General features: G+C 42.3%; 1 protein-coding gene across 17 annotated transcripts in view; it reads right to left on the bottom strand.

The window, feature by feature from the left end:
- LOC138761425 (membrane-associated phosphatidylinositol transfer protein 2) overlaps nucleotides 1–19,006 on the bottom strand; it is a 331,314-nt gene that overhangs the window by 20,811 nt on the left and 291,497 nt on the right. For 14 of the 17 annotated variants that reach the window (XM_069933525.1, XM_069933533.1, XM_069933526.1 and 11 more), the window contains 7 exons: nucleotides 17,714–17,884; nucleotides 16,834–16,980; nucleotides 12,816–12,980; nucleotides 4,813–5,022; nucleotides 3,434–3,582; nucleotides 3,202–3,318; nucleotides 1,273–1,389 (listed from right to left, as the gene is read on the bottom strand). In XM_069933525.1, the coding sequence (XP_069789626.1) occupies nucleotides 1,273–1,389; nucleotides 3,202–3,318; nucleotides 3,434–3,582; nucleotides 4,813–5,022; nucleotides 12,816–12,980; nucleotides 16,834–16,980; nucleotides 17,714–17,884 (1,076 nt within the window). The remainder of the gene's footprint in view (nucleotides 1–1,272; nucleotides 1,390–3,201; nucleotides 3,319–3,433; nucleotides 3,583–4,812; nucleotides 5,023–12,815; nucleotides 12,981–16,833; nucleotides 16,981–17,713; nucleotides 17,885–19,006) is intronic. The other 3 variants (XM_069933540.1, XM_069933537.1, XM_069933541.1) reach the window with 3 other exon arrangements.

Raw genomic sequence — 19,006 nt, 5'->3', positions numbered from 1 at the left:
CTTTGGGCAATGGTACAGAAGCCTGAAGTCCAGCACCTCTAGGTTCAAAAAAGGTTTCTTTCTAACAACTCTCAGAGCAAATTTAACTTCTTGGGAGTCATTATCTCAGAGGATCTTTCCTTGCTCTGACACAGTAATGGCATTGTGAAGAAAGCACATCAACGCCTCTACTTCTTCTTTGCGAAGGGCTTGCTAAAATCTATGTAAATAACGTCTACTGCCCTAGTCTCATCAATCTTCTTGGTCACGTCTTAAAAAAAAACTGTCATGATCCCCAAGCATTAAACCATGCAATATAGATCCGGTCTCTCGGAATCATCTCTAGTACCTCCCCACCACTACATGTCCTTGCAGCCTTTTCTAATAAAGGTACGACATTGGCCCCCTCCCTCCAGTCTTCTACCACATCCCCCATGGCTAACTCTGCCAGGGCTCCTGCAATTTCTTCCCAAGCCACCCACAGGTCACAGGACACTTGATCAAGCCCCATGGATTTACCTACTTATACTCGTTTTAAGATCTCCAGCATCGCTGGACTCTCTTTAAGACATCACTATTCGCTTTCCCACCTCTATGGGAAAGGCAGAGGAGAAATCCTCGTGAAGGACATCTCCTATAGATCCACCCACGGATAACAATTGTATAGATGGGTCTAAAGCTAGCCGCACCTTGGTCAGGGCTTGAGCCCTGAGGATTAGGCATTGCCTGTCACTGTCCCAAATGGACAGGAGCATGATTCCTTGCTCAGCTGGTATTCAGTGGGTCCACATCACCTGACAGAGGTGCAACTTGGACTTGCTTTGGGTCTGCGGCTGCAGTGCTCCTCTGTTATCCAATCTGCATCCCACAGGTCATTCCTGTGGCAAACTGGGGCTGCTGTAGTTTCCTGAGCACTGTTCTGACTCTATGAATGGTAGTGAGCTGCCAGAGTAGGAGAGAAAAGGAAGGAAGGTTAATGGGGAATAGGTGGGTATTTGGCAATCAGCCATGATCTTACTGATTGGCGGGACAAATAACCTCCTCCTGCTCCCATTTCCTGTAATTTTATAAGGCTGGGGATGGAGCTGCAGGTAATAAAGAACAGGTGTGGATGAATACGCTGGCTCCCCAGGCAGAGCCTTCCACGGACAGATCTGTCAGTTGGTTCAACCACTTCTTCCCACTTTCAGCCTGCATCTTTTGTTCTAAACAACCCTGTAGGTAAACGTCACTCTGCTCAAACACATGCCATTCATATGTCTGAGGGGCATCAACTGTGAACGGGAGACTCACCTTCTCGCCTGTCAGGGTGACCATGTCCAGGGGACCATACATAAACCTCCCCGTCAGTATCTGAGGGCCATCCTCAGTAACAATGACATCATTCACTCGATGGTTTGCTGTAACATTCTGTGAATTAATGTGCAGAGAGGAAATTCATTTTACAGGCTGTTCAGTTCATTGCAGAAAACTAAATTACTGAATGCAGAGCCTCAGACCTAAATAGCCAAGTTCTGGTTGTGAATTGTGAGCCCTGGTTCTTGACAGCACAGAGGGAACACTAACTGCAGATCTACATCTGTTCTTCCAAATTTTGCCCATCTCTGCTTAGACTCTCCTTGTGCGAGACCACCTCCAAGTGAACCTTTATGGAATGCTTTGCTGGGAGTGTACTGAGGCTGGTATAATGGGGACATTCAAAAGATTCTTAGATAGGCACATAGATGTAAGAAAAATAGTGGGTTATGGGTGTGAGGGAGGGAAGGAATAGATTGTTGAGGAGCACGTTTACATAGGTCGACAACATTGTGGGCTTAAGGACCTATATTGTGCGGTGATATTGTATGTTCTAACTCATTTCCTGAACATGAGTCCATGGATTCCTTTTTGCACTTGTTAATTGTTTCTCATTCTCTCCCTTCAGTTCTGCTCCTTTAATATTTCTTCTGAAATTTCTGTCATCATACACTTAGCAGTATATTAACAACCTCAGATCTACTTTATGCTCTTCCTCTCTCTTTTGTTTACTCTCTGTCACTTTGGTTATCCACAGAGTTCTGGTTTAAACGCCCTACCTCATGGGCACCTACCTGGATAACATCTGCACTGTCATTGATCAATGACAGTTTGTCCTGCCAAGCTTTGATTCCAATTAACCCAGGCCAGATCGGCCTCACCTCATTGAAATTGACCCAGCCAAATTGAATCTTTTCACGTTGTCTCCAAAGACTTGCAAATTTCTACAGGTGTTCCATGGAGAGCATTCTGACTGTGGCATCACTGACTGGTATGGAGGTGCCAATGCTCAGGACAGGAAGAGATTATAGAGAGTTGTGAACAGCGCCATCATGGGCTTCACTCCATCGCAGACATCTACAAGAGGCAGCCTCCATCATCAAGGATCCTCACCACCCAGGCTGTGCCCTCTTCTCACTGTTGCCATCAGGAAGGAGGTACAGGAGCCTGAAGACGAGCAACCAGCGGCACAAGGACGGCTTCTTCCTCTCCGCCATCCGATTTCTGAACGGACAATGAACCCCAAACACCACCTCACCTTTTCTCTTCTTTTGCACTAATTTATTTATTTTAATATTTAATTTATCACGATATTTGCACCTGTAATACTGCTGCAAAAGAAATTTTGTGACACGATATATTCTGATTCTCAGTGATCTGCATCCTATCCCATAGATATTTTAATCGTTAAAATATTACGAAGATTACTTCCTAGATGTTTTGATGAGTACAGAAATCAGGTCAGAGAAGTGACTGCAAAGGTAAAGGTAAATTATTGTCACATAATATTACATTTAGTATTGTTAGGTAAAAACATCATGAGCTGGGAATGTAGAAGGAGTCACCCAGTGCTGGGCCGTAACAAGATGCAGTTGTGACCTTGTACTCTCAAGATAAGAGTGGGGATGACAAATTGATGTGGAGGAAACTAGCAGAGAAGGATAGCAACAGTTTATTCATTGGACAATGTCATGGTATGATCATTTACTAAGTACGTATCCTAAGGTATATAAAAAACACCACTTGCTGATAACGGCAGAATGCGCCTTCTCCAACTAACACTGTTAGTTGAAAGTGTTACAATCCGGCAATAAAGAACAAAGAACCTTGATTTCGACTCAGTCTGGTGTTTGACTCACTCATTCATGAACAAAGCAGACCTAACAGTATGTAACATACCCTGGGATATCAAAGAAGAGTTCATACCCTTATTTTAACGTGTGTCCTCTTGCGAAGCCATTTCTCTCGTGGCTTTGAAGGACTGAATTCTGAAACTTCCTTCCCATCCAGTTCCAGAACACTTGCATTTTCATGTCTCATTATCTGTATAAATATTTCAGATTGTACATTATTATCCCACATTACACAGTGGACTGGAAAGTGCTTTGCCTCACCCTGACACCATGGAAAACACAATATCATAGAGATGACTCCTTACCTGCCGTAGCAAGAATGAGACAACATCTGTGGACTCCCAGTAACTGGCATGAAAGAGGTGGGGCAAGGCGACAGTTGGGAAAGCTGTCAGAGCATCCGGGCAGTAGAGAGCATAGTCCACTCTCTTAGTCCCCCACCACTTTGCTGCAACTGGAACAAAAGGAAATCTTTCTGAGGTTGAAACAAAGGGCAGCCTTTTGTTTGAAGGTGAATCCAGACACTCAATGACTCCGAAGGGACTCCCTTTTGCTTCCCTTACTCTCTTACTGTAAGGGGTTCCGGGCAACACTAATGACAACTCTTTGACTGCCTTACAGTGGGCAGAAGGCAATTTTGTGTAATATTACATATTCTGTACTATTACAAGACAATAAAAGATCTTGAACCAAAGCACAGGATGAGTGTGAAGGTGAATGAAGTGATCTGTGTTTGATTCCTATTCTCAAAGTGAAGAGCTATGTGTATTTATTCTCAATCTGCAGAATATGGATGCCACTGGCAAATACTGCCCAGCCCCAACTACCCTCTGAGGAGGAGGAACAGGGATTATTTTCTTTATGAACCACTGTAATCTATCCATGATCAACACCTTCCCATTACTAGGGGAGGGTCATAACTATTACTCGAAGCACAAGGTTGCTATTTCTTTTGAATTGGAATAGAATGTATCTGCAATGTGATTGTGTCAAAGTGTTAAAGGGAGAAATTCTACCCAAAGACAATTACACCCAAGCTCAAGGTACCCACAGAGCAAAAGTGGCTGATTTTATTTCCTGGTGGAAAAGTTAAATACTAGAGGCCATAGATTTAAGGTGAAAGGGAGAAAGTTTGAGATTAATGAGGCAAGATTTTTTTTCTTACACAGAGAGTGGTGGGTGCCTGGAAGGGGCTGCAGCGAGGTAGTGGAAGCAGATATAATAGTAGTGTTAAAGAGGCGTTCAGACAGACACATATGGAGATGGAAGGATACGGACCATGGGCAGTCAGATGGGATTATTGAAATTGGCATCGTTGTGGGTACAGACACTGTTGGTTGAAGGGTGTACTCTCTGTTCTTTCCTTATCCTGTGGACAAATGTCAGTGGTTCAGCCTAAGAGTGCAGATCACAGCAAGAGGCTGCCAAAGTCCCGAGGAGGGTGAAACTGATGATTCCTCATTGTAGTAAGAATAAAAAAGATGAATTAGTTAATCACAGAAATCGATTGGTGTGTTATTTTCACTGCTCCATCAAATAGCTAAGACATGTTAATACTGGATTACAATTGGGTTCAATTGTTACGGAATTTCTTTCTAGGTGTTAAGGGAGGAGATTTATTTTTGTAGGGGAGGGGCTGTACCTACTGGCTATGTTAGAAGAGTTTGTTTCTCGGACTCGATACCTGCGTGCAGCTCCAACTCTGAGATTCTCTCTTTCCCTGCAGAGTTCGCAACGTTCTGGTTCAACCTCTGCTTGTTCTGATTCTGTGACACCACTGGTTTGGGCTGTTTATAGTCGTGAGGGTAAATGCATTTTGGAAGGGCTTTGTTGTAGGGGATAAGTTTGAACAAGAAACCCAACCTTTTATTATGAGTGGAGTGATATTTTTGCTCTAAGAAATGAAAACAAAATTCACATTACATAACACACAAAAATGCTCCAATGATATTGCCTTCTACTTCTACAAACAATTAAGGATGTCTTTGGTTTAAAATAAAACTTTGCATTAGCTTGGTGTGGTGTGTTTGCGCTCTTTAAGTTTCCCTTCCACCAAATGAGTTGCTCATTATGGCAAATCTGGGTGAGAGACCACAGTCAGGGCATTTGGAGCTTGGTTGGGTGAGTGGCCAGGGCCAAAAATAGGGGGGGGGGGTTCACTTTTACATGGTATCAACACGTACGTACATACAATAGCCAAGAGCTTTCCATGGGCCAGGCAGACAGTCACACCACTGGCACCACTGGACAAAGGCATTCTCTCTGTAAAGTCAGCCTCGCTGTTATGTTTTGTTTCATGGTCAAGTAAAGTACGAGGAAGTGAAGAAGAACCAGATCACTTCAGTCAAACACTGACAGGGTCTTCTGGGATTTAGGGAAGCAGAATTTCTTAAAATGCATATGAGAAGGATGCACCACAAGTGTCTGAGTATATGCTCACCACTATAACCCCGCACAGGCACATCAGTCCGCCCAGGCGTTTCTCCTCAAACTGGTCGCCCAAGTGAGTGATGTAATTGCAAGGTGGCCAAGGCTGCACAGTGTACATGAGGCTGCAGTTGCTGGAATCTTGAACAGCAAACAAACTGTGGAGCAACTCAGTGGGTCAAGCAGCTAAACAGGGTCAATGGGAGGGTTGGTTTCATCAAGGCTGTGAGCTGAAAATTCAGGGGCTATTGACATTTCAGAGGTATAGGGAGAAAAGAAGAGGGGTATCTCTGTTAATAAAGAATGAGATCACAGCAATGCTAAGTAAAATTATTGATTCACTCAGCATTTCTTATCTACAGGTATATTTACTATGGAGAATATTGTAGTTTAAAAACTCAGAGAAGGGTTAGTGGAATTGCCAAGGGGTGACCAATTATGAGGGGCATATATGGGAATATAGTGATTCTTTTCCCAGGCTAAGGAACAGGTTAAGGAGATAGGGGAGAAGTAAAACCTAGAAGACTACAGCACAGTACAGACCCTTCAGCCGACCTATATATTCCTACAAAAAAACCGAAATCCTTCCAACCTCATAACCCTCTATTTTTTTTCATTACTAAGTCTCTTAAATGCCCCTAATGTTTCTGCCTCCTCCACCCCCTGCAAGGCATTCCAGGCACCCTTAACTCTGTATAAAAAAACTTACCTCTGATGTCACCCCTAAACTTTCCTCCCTTCACTTTGACAGATGTCCTCTGGGTTTGCTACTCTCACCGCTGGCTGTCTATCTTATCTATTCCTCTCAGAATCTTGTAGACCGCTATTAAGTCATCTCTCCTCCTTCTACGCTCCAAAGAGAAATTCCTAGCTCTGCTAACCTTGCCTCATAAAATTTGTTTTCCAATCCAGGAAACATCCTGGTAAACCTCCTTTCCACCCTCTCCATAACTTCCACATCCTTCCTATAATGAGGTGACCAGAACTGGACACAATTCTCTAAATGTGGCCTCACCACAGATTTGTAGAGTTGCCACATGACTTCCCAACTCTTGAACTCAATCCCCCGACTAATGAAGCCCAGCATTCCATAGGCCTTCTTAACTATCCTATCAACCTGCTTGGTAGCCTTGAGAGATGTAAATGAAATCCAAGTTTTTTTTCACACAAGAGAGAGGTGGTTTTATGGAACAAGCTGCCAGAGGAGATAATGGGCATTAGGACAGGTATAAGAAAAAGGAGCCTGTTCCCCACAATTCCCTTATTTTTCAAAAATTGTATCTGTGTCTTAAATACATTTTCTGAGGCAACCTCTATTGCTTCCTTGGGCAGAGAATTCCTCAGATTTACTACTCTCTTGGAGAAGCAGTTTCTCCTCATCTCCTCCCTAAACCTAATCCCCTGTGTCCTCTTGTTCTGGTCTCACCGACCAGTGGAAACAATTTCCCTGTCTTTATCTAATCTACCCCTTTCATTATCGATAAGATCCCCCACCCTATCATCCTTCTAAACACCAATGTATGTTTAGAATACTTAATTTCCAAGATATTTAACTTCTCTTCACAAGATTTCTAGAATCAACCCAGCGAACCTCTGCACTGCCTCCAAGGTAAGGAGACCAGAACTGCCTAGTGTTCCAGGTGTGGCTTCACCAGCAGAATCTCCCTACTTCTTAAATTCAATCCCTTAGTAATGAAGACCAACTTCCCATTTCCTTTCATGATTATCCATTGAACCTTTTGCAATTCATGCACAAGCATTCCCAAATCCCTCTACACAACAGCACGCTGCAATCTTTCACCATTCCAATCTACTTTTCTCATATTACCAACATTTTACTCCACCTTCCAAACCCTTACACACTCACTTAACCTATTCATATCTCTCTACGGACTCTGCATCCTCTGCACAATTTGCCTTTCCACTCAAATTCATGTCATCAGCAAAGTATGATCAGCATACATGTGAACTGATGTGTTTTGGAAGGTTGAACTTGAAGGTGGAGAACATGGTTAATGACAGGATACTTGACAGTGTGGAAGAACAGAGGGAGTCCAAATCGATAGATCTCTCAAGGTTGCTATGCAGATTGATAGGATAGTTAAGAAGGCTTATGTTATGCTGGCCTTCCTTAGTTAGGGATCGAGTTCACGGCAATGAAGTGATGTTGCAGCTCTATAAAACTCTGGTTAGACCATACATGGAATATTGTGTTCAGACTGGTTCATTACAGGAAGGACATGGAAGCATTGGAGAAGATGCAAAAGAGAATTACTAGGATGTTGCCTGGATTGGAGAACAAATCTGATAAGGCAAGGTTAGCAGAGCTAGGGGTTTTCTCTTTGGGGGGAAGAAGGATGAAAAGTGACTTAATAGAGGTTTAAAAGGTTATGAGAGGCATAGATAGGTTAAATAGCCAGCATCTTTTTTTCCTGGGACAACAGTAGGGAGAAAAGTTTAGATGAGAAGTCAGGGGTAAGTTTTTTTTTATACAGAGAGTGGTGGGTGCTTGGTATGCATTGTCAGGGGTGATGGTGGAGGCTGGTACAATAGGGACATTTAGACTCCTAGACAGGCTTACGGCTGCAAGAAAATTAAAGGGGTATGGGTGTGAGGGAGGGAAGGTTTAGTTTGTTGTGTAGGTTCATATAGGTTGGCACAACATTGTGGGCCAAAGGGCCTGTACCGTGGTGTAATGTTCCATGTTCAAACTTTGATACATTAGACTCTGTAAAAACACAATGCTCAAGAAACTCAGCAGGTCAAAGAGTTATATAGCAAAGATAAAGATACATAGACATAGTCAATTTTCTGGGTATGCAAAAATATCGGCAGGCGCCCAAACAAAATGGTGGGGGAGGAGGGGCAGGGGAGGAGTACGGTCACAAAGGCAGGAGGTAATAGGTGGAGAAGGGAGGGAGGGCACAGCAGCAAACAGGGGAGGATGGATGGCTTTGTGAATAGAGAGGGAAGGAGTGGAGGGCTAAAGGAAAGGAGATGAGAATGGAGAGTAGGCTAGCAGAAACCAGAGAAGTCTATGTTAATGGCATTTGAGAGATCCCAGACGGAAAGTCAAGTGTTGTTCCTCCAATTTACAGGCGGTCTTAATGGGACAGTATATGAGGCTAAACCTCATCACCTCTGGTCATCTCCCTCCAACGTCCTCCAATCTCATTGTTTCCCCTACTTGCACTACCCAATCATCCGAGCAGACCCATTGTTTCTGCTTGCTCTTGCCCCACGTCGAACCTGAAGCTGAGTACAGGGTTAATGGTCGGTTACTTAAAAGTGTGGATGATCAGAGGGACCTTGGAGTTCAAATCCATACATCCCTCAAAGTCATTGCACAAGTTGATAGGATAGTTAAGAAGGCCAATGGGATGCTGGGATTCATTAATGGGGGATTGAGTTCAGGAGTAGAGAGGTCATGTTGCATCTCTACAAATCCAAATCTCTGGTAAGACCACACTTAGTATTGTGTTCAGTTCTGGTTACTTCATACAGGAAAGATGTGGAAGCAATGGAGAGGAGATTTACCAGGATGTTGCCTGGATTGGGAATGAGGCAAGGTTAGCAGAGCTGGGACTTTTCTCTTTGGAGCGTAGAATGATGAGAGGAGACTTAATAAAGGTCTACAAGATTATGGGAGCCATAGATAAGATGGACAGCCAGCACCTGTTTCCTATGGCAGGAATAACAAACACCAGAGGACATCTGTACAAAGTAAAGGAGGGAAGTTTAGGGGAGACATCAGGGGTAATTTTCTTTTTACACAGAGAGTTATAGGTGCTTGGAATGGCTTGCTGGGGATGGTGATGGAAGCTGAAACATTGGGGGCATTTAGAGACTCTTAGACAGGCACATAAATGAAAGAAAAATGAGGGTTATGGGGTGGGGAGGGTTTAGTACTTTTTAAAAAAGGAATATATGGGTTGGTACAACATCAAGGGCCGAAGAGCCTGTATTGTGCTGTATTGTTCTATGTCACCTCGACTCTAAATTTTCTCCCCTGGTCCAATCCCTCCCCACCCTCATCCGTGATATCTCAAATGCCTTCCATCTCTTCAATGACTTCAAATTCCTTGAAATGGACCATCTCATTTTTACTATGGACATTCAATCCCTTTGCACCTCCATTCCCCATGCAGAAGGTCTCAAAATACTTTGTTTCTTTCTTGATAAGAGAACCAACCAGACACCCTCCACTACTACCCTCCTCTACCTGGCAGAATTTGTTCTCACACTTAATAACTTCCTTTGACTCATCCCACTTACTTCAAATCCAAGGGGTAGCATGAGTACCTGCATGAGTCCCAGCTATACTTGCCTGTTTTTGGGCTTTGAGGAGCAATCCATGCTGCAAGTCTACACAGGCAGGATCCCTCAACTCTTGTTTTATTGACAACTACATCGGGGAAGCTTGTCAGCTTCATTCACTCTGTGTTCAACTTCCACCCTGATCTCAAACTCACCTGGTCCATTTCAGACAACACTCTCCCCTTCCTTGATCTGTCTCCATCTCGGGAGACAAGCTTTTCACCGACATACATTACAAACCCTCCAACTCCCACAACTACCTAGACTACACTCCCTCCCACCCTGTCCTCTGCAATGATTCCATCCCCTTCTCTCAATTTCTCCATCTCTGCCACATCTGTTTCCAAGATGAGGTCTTCTAGTCCAGGTCATCTGAAATATCTGCCTTCTCCCACAAACATGGCTTCCCATCCACCACCATCAACTCAACCCTTACTCTCATCTCCTCCATTTTTCGCTCATCTGCCCTGGCCCCCTCTGCCCTCAGACACAACAAACATAGAATTTCCCTTATCCTCACCTACCACCCCACCAGCCTCCATATCCAACACATTATCCTCCGGAATTTCCACCACCTACAACAGGATTCCACGACCAGACACATCTTCCCCTCTCCCCTCCTCTCTCTGCCTTCTGTAGAGACTGCTCCCTCTATGATTCCCTCATTCATTCATTCCCCACCCCACCCCGGCACCACCTTCTCCTGTGGTCATAGGAGGTGCTACACTTGCACCCACACCTCCTCCCACACCACGGACCGGGGCCCCAAACAGGCCTTTCAGGTGAAGCAACACTTCACTTGTATGTCCGCAGGACTGATTTACTGTATCCGGTGCTCCCTTTGTGGCCTCCTCTACATCAGAGAGACTGGGCAGACTAGGAGATCACTTAGCTGAGCACCTTTGCTCTGTCCACATCAGTGACAGAGACCTCAAGGTGGCCAACCACTTCAATTCTGCATCCCTCTCCCATACTCATGTCTGTCTGTGGCTGCATGTATTGTCCCACCAAGACCACCAGTAAATTAGAGGAACAACACTTGATTTTTCTGTCTGGACTCTCTCCAACCGGATGGCATTAACATCGACTTCTCCTAACCTGCTCTCCATTCTCACTCCCTTCCTTTCCCCATCTCCTTTAGCCCTCTACCCCTTCCCTCTCTATTCACAGAGCCATCCCTCTTCCTCTGTTTGTTGTTATGCCCTCCCTCCCTTTTCCACCTAATACCTCCTGCCTTTAGGTCCGTGCTCCACCCCCTTCCCTTTTTGTTCAGATGCTGCCGACATTTTACCATACCCTGAGGAAGGGTTCAAGCCCAAAACGTCAGTTATGTATCTTTATCTTTGCTATTTGAGTTTCTCCAGCATCATGCTTTCACTTCAACCACAGTGTCTACAGATTTTTGTGTTTTTCATTAGACTGTACCTTCTTCCAAATCATTAATGGTGTGGACCCAGCAATGACTCCTGTGGCATTCCACACACCATTGATTGCCAACCAGAGAAGCACCCATGTATCCCAACTCTTTGTCTTCAATTGGATTCTCTACTGTTTTTTAAAATATTTTATTTAATATTCCATACATGCAGTAACTATAGTTATAATACTACAGATATCAAAAAAGAACAAACTGATTATATACATGATGGTTTTCACCCCACCCAACCTTCCTCCCCCCCAAAAAAATATACAAATTGAAAAATAAAGTTTATAGGTTTAAAAAATAATAAGAAAAAGAAAGTAAAAAAGGATTTTTGGATTGCAGAGAGAGATGTCGGGCAGTACAACTCCTCAGTTCTAACATAACCATACAGAAGAGAATTCTGCAGGGCTAGAGGGACAGAAAGGACATCACTACATTTGAGTGTACAGATGGCAAATCTGTAAAAGCATAAGACTATTTGTTACCTAAATTATAAGTGATATTTTTCTAAAGTAATACAACTTTGAATTTCAGCATCCCACCTTGACATAGTCACATAGATTCGATTTCCAAGTAATTGCAATACATTTTCTTGCTACCGCTAATGGTATTTTAACAAATTTCAATTGATAATTTTAATTTAGGATTTGTACCTTCAATGTTTCCTAATAAAAATAAATCAGAATTTAGTGACCAATCCTCTATCCAAGCCATCACCCTAGCTCCAAACATCCTTATCTTATGTAAAATTCCTTTGTGAGGCATGTTAGCAAATACCTTCTGGACATCCACCTGCTCCCTTCTATACAGAAAGGAAAGGCATGGAGGGATCTGCACCTAATGCAAGAAAGAGGTGCTTTCATTCATGGCAATGCTGAGAAAGTTCACAAGGTTAACTCCTGGGATGACGGGGTTGACCAAGGAGGAAAGGTTGTGCCACTTAGCAAGTGTGGAAGAACGAAGGGCGATCCTAATGAAACATTTGAGATCCCAAGGGCGATGAAGAGCACAAATGCTAGATGCTACTTCTAGAGGGGCTATCAAGTACTAGGTGCATGGTGCATAAATATTAAGTCACCCACTTCAGGCTGAGGCAAGGAGGACCTGCTCCCCTCTGAGGACTGCGAATCTTTAGCAAACTGTGGAGGCAAAGCCATTGAAAGCAGAGACTGACAAACATGTAAAGGGGTAAAGGAGCATAGAGAGAGAGAGAGAGGGGGAGAGAAAAAAACTGGATCAGTCATGATCTGATTTAATAGTGGAATGGACAAGGATATGACTGCCCTAGCCCTCACATTTATGTTCTAAAATTGAAGCCAAATCCTGATTTTCTCTCCTTTGTTAACACAGTCTTAACTGGAGCAGAGCGAACAACAAATGTTATCCACCTCCAATTCAGAGGATGGCAAAACCTGTGAAATATTTAAGAATGTAAAATGATTAAAAAGTATTGCTACAGAATTTTAATCTCTCCCAACAGGAATTCTCAGCAATCACATAATGGAATGGTTTTCACTTACTGTTGGCTATGTTTGAAGCAGTGTAACTATCTGCCAATCCTGATACTTGGCTGGCGATGCTGACCTCACTTGCTCTCCGGAATCCCCTGAATATCGGGGCTGTTGAGGGAGAGGAAGGAGACAAGCCTTCCACGAAGACACCGACATGAGTCTGAACAACATCTGCTGTTGTGCCAAAACAAGGAAATCATTGTTAAATCACCAGACAACAGAAAGACACAGTATGATCCTCACACACATCTTCAAGCCACTCCCTTTGGGAAAGAGATACAGGAATATCAGAGCTAGCGCCATCAGGATGAAAAACAGCTTCTTCCCACTGGCAGTGAGAATGCTGGCCTAATGAACTGCTCATACAAACCCTCTGTGACTCAACTATTTATTTAACGAAGTATTTCTTTATTTTAATATGTGTTTGTAAGAACAGTATTGTGCATTTGCATCATTTATGTGTGTTATGTCTGTATGTTATCTGCAGTGTGTTGCACTGAGGACCAGAGAACGCTGTTTCATTGGGTATTACTTGTCAAATGGATTATAAATGAACTTGAAGATGGAATGTCAAACTTGAGCTTGGGAGATTGCTTGTTGCTCTAATCACTGGCCTTTTACCTTCTGCTACATCATTACTGAGTGAACACATGAGATCTTGTTCATTGTACTCAGGTTCTTTCACTCAACAGATGCATTTCCAATATTACAATAACATTCAGGACCAGCCATATAAAAGGTGAAAAGGATTCTGACCAGTCATTATTTGAGGTTTTTTTACTTATGTGATTCCCTTTTCAGGCATGGAGCAACTAATCAGGAAACACTGAAATCACTTGCTGGATTTGAGCATGAGTGCACCAATTAGTAGATTAATGGTTTTAGTATGAGGACTGGCTAATTCTTGATGTTGGGAAGAGTTCACTTTACTCGAAGAATTCTACACAATCAAGCACTGATGAACAGTTAGAGAGAGAGGCGCATTATCTCAATCTATTTCAATGATGGAGAATCGAAGAAATCAGTGACGTTTGAGCAGGAAGGCCAGGGGCTGAGATGCTCACTGATAAAGTCCAGTGAGTAATGATTGCATTAAGAAGTTGCATTGGGGATATATACTCTGACAGCGAGTGTTATAATACTCCAATGATTGATTGGACCAAGATTACACCATGCTTAGTTTCTTCAATCGCCTCAAGGGCCATAACCCCACAATCAATTTTGTTAACATTTCTTTGTTCTTGGATTATCTGTTCAAGGAAAACAAATTTTAAAAAATTATTTTTCAGACACTGAATTTCAAGCATCAAGAATTACTTCAATACCAAATTTCTCATGCCAAAACAAAAAATACCCATAGCACAAAATGCAAAGTAAAACCAAAATTCATTACTTTAAAATCTGGATAGATTTTTAAAAAATGGCATCCATTAATCTGGAAAAAGATAAACTGCATGCAAAAATGGATCAGAAAGCACAGTCAAGGGAAATCAACATTTTAATGGGATTATTTTAAATTAGAAACAGTATAGCTGCTCTTAATCTGGGGCAAAAGCAGAGTCCCTTCCATCTGGGGGTCAAGACCACGCATTATTAAACCAATATGGGAAACGCAAAGACTACAGGTGCTGTAACCTTGAGCAAGTAATGCTCTGCTCGAGGAACTCGGGGACAGACAGCATTCATAGAGAGAAATGGTTTTCATGTGCTTAATATCACCCCTCTCCAGTCTCAGTAAAAGGTCCTGACCAAGACACTGATCATTGTTATACATGGATGCTGCCTGATCTGTTGAGTTCCTCTAGTTTCTCATTGTTTTAATTAAGATGGGATCAATTAGTTACAATTTCTCAACACACTTGCACCAATATTTGTAAATCTCTGCTTAATCTTATCTTGAATTTAGTTCAAATGAATTGACAATAAATTCTCATTTGAAGTGAACACTGTAACAAATGCAAACAACAAAAGAAATGATCCTGGACTTGAAAGAGTTTCAACTGTGTTGAAAACAATATGGTATCTGTATGCTGGCTGCCAGGCTTTCTCATTGATACAAGAAGATTCCACTTGAGGTGCTTCTGTATGTGCCTACGACAGTGTGGATGGGTTGTAGGTGTCATTGGTAAGACCAGTGTTCACTGGCCATTCCAAATTCCTTTTGAAGTGATAACACAAAACCAAAATATAGTGGTTGCTGGAAGTTTAAATGAAAAACAGAACACGGGAATGTAAGATGAAAGATGTTGCCTTCCTTCCCAACATCCAGGATCCCAATCACTCTTTCCTGGTGAAGCAGAGATTTAACTGTTCCTCTCATAACTTAGTATACTGCATTCACTGTTTACAACAAGGTCCCCTCTGGGGTTGTAAACGTAAAGTGAATGATACTTTTCATAACACCACTGTTATGTTTGCAAATGTGACTTTGGTTCCACTTCCAATCTCTTTGAGAACCTGAGCCTCTCCTTAACTTCCAAACCATTTCAAATGAAATTCAAGCATAATCTTGAGAGGTCGAACTCCACAGTTTCAGTTTTCCAGCCTTTGAGCCTCAGATTTCCAACACTCTAGTCACTTCCAGCAATGGTCTGCTTCACTTCACTTTCTTGTCCTGTTATAACTCATTCACCTTACTCTATCAACCCTTCTCACTTCAGCTCTCCTGCTTTCCACCATCTTTAATTTTGTTCTATCTATCCCCCTCTTTCTTTCCTATGCTTCTTAGAACCTGCACCACAAACCTGTCCTAGTTTTAATGGAAGGTTTGAAACATTGACTCTACTCCTCTCGACAACCAATCTGAATATTTCATTAGTTAATATCAAGAACACTGACCATGAAGCTATGTGTTTACTGTTAGTTAAACACAGGAAGTTTGAATCCCCAGTAGTCCTGAGGATTTGTCCAGGCCTCTGGATATTAGTCCAGCAATGTAACCGCATGTTACTGTATTCTAGCAGCTGAAAGTACTTACATAGATCCATGCATCTGTGTTGGTGTGCATGTATCAGTTCAGGTGTTAAAGGTGCTAAAAAAATGCAGTTTCTTATGGGTTTGGAGTGCCGAAGAATGAGAGGAGACTTTATTCAAATATGTAAGAGCCTAAGAAATATGTAAGAGACTGGGCAGATGCTGAGATGTTTTCATACGTGGGAGAGTCACAAATGAGGGGACATTACAAAATAAGGAGCAAATTGTTTAAAACTGAGGTGCAAAAAAATTTCTTCTCTCAAAGGGTGGTAAATCTCTGGTATTCTGTGCCCCTGAGGATGGGAAAGGCTGATCACCGTGTAGAAATATATGAAAGATTAAGGAATCGAAGGTAATGGGGAAGTGAATCAGAATTAGGTTTATTGTCATGCTCATGTGCCAAGAGATTTATTGTTTTGCGGCAGAAATATTGTGCACTACCGGAGTAAAATTTCTGTAAATTACATTTCCATAATTCAAGAATTTAAAAAGAGTGGAAATAAGAGAAAAATGTAGTGTCCGTGGTTCACTGTCTGTTTAGAAATCTGATGGTGGAGGGAAGAAGCTATTTTTGTAACGTTAGGTATTTGTCTTCAGGTTCCAGTACTTCCTTCCTGGTGGTAGCAGTGAGAAAAGAGCATGATCAGATTGGTAAGGGACCTTGATGATAGAGGCTACTTTCTTGAGACGCCGCCTCTTAAAGATGTCCTTAATGGAGGGATGACTAATGCCCATGATGGCACTGGGCGAGTTTACAAACCAAGTTTACAACTGGTGAAGAAGAAGTTCCATAGATCAACCAAGGGGCAGGCTTGGAGAGCCGAGTAGCCTTCTCTGGGTACCTTCATGCTCATGTGAAGGCAGGTGTATTTGTGCACCTCTGCTGTTTTACTCTCTATCATCATTTTCCCCTGCAGTGTGATATTGCCCCTATGCACCTCTCCTCCACAGTGAAAATGTTTCAAGTCCATCCCTAATGACTAATCTTATCTCTAGGCAAAGAAGCAAGCCACACAGCACAAATCACAACAGTACAGAAGGAGAGACTACACACACTCTGCAGCAGTTGGATTCCTACTGCAATCATCTTGCCAGTTAAGGACAGGAACGGGAATACTGGTTTCTATTACACTCTCCTGTCGTTGGAGAGTCACAAATGCAGTATCCAGGATGAGGATGGGATTGCTCTGGATTGTTTCAACTAAAGCAGATGGAGAAAAACAAAAGGAAAGATGTCTAGCCACAGACAACACCATAACAGTAAAATGCTTACAGACATTGAACATTGATGAATTCTGCTGACATCTTATTTCTTTATATTCTATTACACCTCTTTTCCTTCAGTCTATTGAAAGAGCTCACTGACTAGACTTTACATATTTTTATGTGGTTTTAATTTGTAAACTTATCTGTCTAAAACTGATGCAAAGACAAACTTTATGAACCACAAAACAATAAAAACATGCCCCTTAGCCGATGCAAACAAAATGGATGGAAAATCAAGCACTGATCCCTGTGGCCTTTAACTTGACATAACTCAGCCAGATAATTTTCCCTGGACACTATTATAAGAACATGTATATTTGTGCAGGCATGGCCTTATAACATCTGGTAAGTGCTGCTCAGGTTTGGATCTTTTGGGTGTTCCTTTACTTCAGCTTCAGTTAGTTACAGTCAGTTAGTTAGTTAGTTTCAGAAATGTGCATCTGTTCACTGAAAATAGGGAACAAAAGTGGTGTCTTGATCAGTGCGCATTACCGATAGTTTTCCTTCCTCCATTTCTGAAACTGCTTCTACCGCTAATGCTTGTAGTATTCTATAGCTTAGAAAAAAAAAATTACTGCAAAAGAGAAGGTGTTGGAACACCAGGGAGCTGGTGTGCAGGGAGAACCTACATCCATGAGTAGTTTAGTACTTCTACTGAAATTACATACCGAGAAGAGAAGAGGTACCGTCTCCCAGTGGGAACCTCTGGTAGCGGGGAACATTAAATGGTGGTAACAGATGGAATTTCTTCTCTAGAAGTGGCTCCAAGCGGGAAGATGAAGGATCGGCTGGGTGGAACAGATTGTAAACCTGCTGGCACGCTGGTCTCAACTGGGAGACTAGTGAAAAACGGAACGGAAATCACAGAAATAAGGTGGTGTTTGGATCAAGTGTATTAAGGTAAACATGAACCGTGCTATAAATAACACACAACTGAAGTGAGGTAATAATGGATAATCAAAATAATACCTGGAAGAGAAACCTCTGCTTTCTTTAAATAAAAATTTATGCTGATTGTTATTTGAAAATTCAATATATTTAAATATTATAATGCAAATAATACAAATCTTTGTTATTCATAAATGATGAACCTACAGAACATGTATAAACTATATATAAGCACATGCACACGTACATTATTTACACATTGACTATTTACATATGCTATTTAGACACATACACCCCCACTTAAAAAAACGGTGCCACTGCTGAAGGTGCAGCAATGCTGCTGGTGCGGACTCAGGGAGAGCAGGGAGCAGAAACACAGTGCTCCCCTGAAAGGGGTCCTACCACCCAGTCACAGTAGTATGAAGCCATTAAACACCCTGTTAAATGAGCTGAAATTGTTTTGTAGTAAAACCCCTGGTATCCGGCACCTATAGATAAATATTGGTTAAGTGAATTTGCCGACTGCTTTGAGATTGTGTGTTGAGTGATTGGCAAATTAACCACTAGGGGATGCCAATTTAAAACTCTCTGATTTTTTTACCTCTTTATTTTCCACAATTTTTTTGCCAGTTGCTTGAGGCTGCCGGTTGCTTGAATTCCAGATAAGGGGGATTTTACTCTATTTAAAATCCTGCAATCATGGGGTCTGGGTCCAAGATGGCGGTGCCTGTGCTCAGCAGTGGCCTTGAGGGATTGTAGATTCCAGGGAAGAGTGGACTGGTGCAGGGCACTAGTAACAGGGAGAACACCCATCCCCCCCCACCCCATTGAGAAGGAGAAGCAGAGGAGATGAACCTAAGGGCAGTGATCAAGGTGACGGACTACTGTGGGCTCAGGGGCTTGAAGGCACACCCACAGGAGGAGAGCTGTTGGTGACTTGCAGGCAAGGAACCCACTTAGCCTGCGGGCTGCCGGCAACTTTTTTTTTAAACTTTATTTAAGATTTTATAACATGAATAACATATAGGATTACATAAAAAAAATTTAAGAATAAAATAATAAAATTACAATAC

The sequence above is a fragment of the Narcine bancroftii genome, chromosome 4 (assembly GCF_036971445.1).
Source record: "Narcine bancroftii isolate sNarBan1 chromosome 4, sNarBan1.hap1, whole genome shotgun sequence".
In the NCBI taxonomy this organism is placed as follows: domain Eukaryota; kingdom Metazoa; phylum Chordata; class Chondrichthyes; order Torpediniformes; family Narcinidae; genus Narcine; species Narcine bancroftii.
This window is presented reverse-complemented; position numbering and strand designations above follow the sequence as displayed.